This window comes from Onychomys torridus, chromosome 3 (assembly GCF_903995425.1).
Source record: "Onychomys torridus chromosome 3, mOncTor1.1, whole genome shotgun sequence".
Taxonomy (NCBI): Eukaryota; Metazoa; Chordata; class Mammalia; order Rodentia; family Cricetidae; genus Onychomys; species Onychomys torridus.
The window spans coordinates 27,821,336-27,823,336 of NC_050445.1; the positions used below are offsets into that span (position 1 = coordinate 27,821,336).

The 2,001-nt window shown below is 43.2% G+C and overlaps 1 protein-coding gene across 1 annotated transcript; it reads right to left on the reverse strand.

Moving 5' to 3' along the window:
• Window positions 1–719: 719 nt before the first annotated feature.
• Window positions 720–1,652, reverse strand: LOC118580867 (olfactory receptor-like protein OLF3). Its single transcript, XM_036182872.1, has one exon. The coding sequence runs from the start codon at window positions 1,650–1,652 to the stop codon at window positions 720–722; it is 933 nt and encodes a 310-aa protein (XP_036038765.1).
• Between the last annotated feature and the right edge of the window lie 349 nt (window positions 1,653–2,001).

The window sequence follows — 2,001 nt, forward strand, 5'->3', positions numbered from 1 at the left end:
AGGACTGAAGTTATAAAAAAAAAATGCCATGCATTCACGTTATAATTGAAGTAAAATTATCTTCTTTGGCAAGAATTATCAGAGCTCAGCCTACATCTCAAGAAGTCCAACTGCTTGCATTCATAACTTCAAAAGTGAAACAAAGTGACTTGCTCTGTGTGAGTATGTCTTTGAATTAGCTGACAATTTGGGGCACTTGAAGGAGGGAGAAGAGTGCACTTATCTTGTAACTGATGGCAGGAGGGCATTTAACACAAATTACCCCAATGTTTGCAGCCACTCTGGAAACTAAGTACATTTCTGTATTTAGCCAAACACAATATTTCTGGGCATAAAATAGTTCAGTAACTTACCAGAGAGCACAGCTAATGAAAAGCAGAACAAGGATCCACAGCACAGTGTGTTTGGGAAAGCTGAGGCTCATTCCCTTCTCATTAATAAACTGACAAAATTCAGAGTGGGAAGATGGAGACTCCAAGTCATTGTATGTCAGAGAGAACCGGATCTTAAGGGGCATCTCATAGGTGACTGACGTGCAGATGTTCAGTGATGTTCTGTGATGAAACTCATTAGACATGTGTAGAAAGTTCTTTGACAACAATGATGTGACTATATTGATCAGTTTTCCTCGTTGACGTACAGGAGCTCTACCTACATTTGTCTGATCTATGGCTTGATTCTGAACATGATGGCACAACCTTCTTAAGATCTTTATTCTTTTACCTTAATTTCTCTACAAGTTTCCTAAGGGCAGCCATGACTTCTTTATTCCTCAAGCTGTAGATCACAGGGTTCAACATGGGTGCCACCACAGCATAGAACAGAGCCACCATCTTCTCCTTGTCCTCAGAGGAGGCAGAACGTGGGCCTAGGTAGGTGAAGATTGTGGCCCCAAAGCACATGCAAACCACAGTGAGGTGGGAGGCACAAGTCCCAAAGGCTTTATGACGTCCCTGAGTAGAGCGAATGCGCAGAATGGCAATGGCTATACCAGTGTAAGAGAATAGAACCAGGCCACAGGGAAGCATGATTACCAGAAACCCCGAGATGGCCACCATGACCTTGTTGAAAGAAATGTCTACACAGGCTAGCCGAAGCACTGCAAGGGTCTCACAGGTAAAGTGGTTAATGACATTGTGACACAGAGGAAGACGGAAGGTAATTACTGTCTCCATCAGCGAATTCAAGAAACCAGCCACCAGGCAACTGACAGCCAGCCCCAGGCACAGTCCTCCATCCATGATGACAGTATAATGCAACGGGTGGCATACTGCCACATAGCGGTCATAGGACATAGCTCCCAGAAGGAAGAACTCAGAACCACCCAATGCCAAGGAGACATAGAGCTGGAGCACACAGCTGCGGAAAGGGATGAGCTTTTGGGTTGAAACCAAGTGGGCCAACATTTGTGGAGCAATACTATTCCCATAGCAAAGGTCCACGATGGATAGAACACTAAGGAAGAAGTACATGGGTGTATGAAGCCGGCTGTCCAGCCTGATGAGGAGAAGAATCAGGGAATTCCCCACAACGGTTATCAAGTACATGGCAAGGATCAGGACAAAGAGGAAGATCTGAAAGCCCCAGTCACCAGAAAATCCCAATAGTATGAACTCACTGACCCATGTCTGGTTGACAAATTTCTGGCCCATGAATTCCAGGACTGGAAGGGTATTTTTCCAACCATGGGGCAAACTGATATTTCTGAATTTTAAGGTCATCCACATGGAGACTATGATAAGCTGTAACGGCACCACTGAAAATTAAGGAAAAAAGAAGTGAGGTCTTCCTGAAACATCATTTCTTCTCCCAAATGCCTAACCTTAAATACCCCCCAAATTAATTAATTTTAGATTCAAAGTCCTACTTGGTTTAATAATACTTAGTATTTCACTTCTCTCTTTGTGGTCAGAAAGGTTTTGTGAACAATAAGTCTCTGAATTCTAGATGATGTCCAGTTCCATTTAACTTTCATTATTGGATTTAGATCTCAGACTAAGC

Coding starts and splice junctions, on each gene's coding strand:
- LOC118580867 (XM_036182872.1), bottom strand. CDS start 1,652: ATGGGCCAGAAATTTGTCAACCAGACATGGGTCAGTGAGTTCATACTA.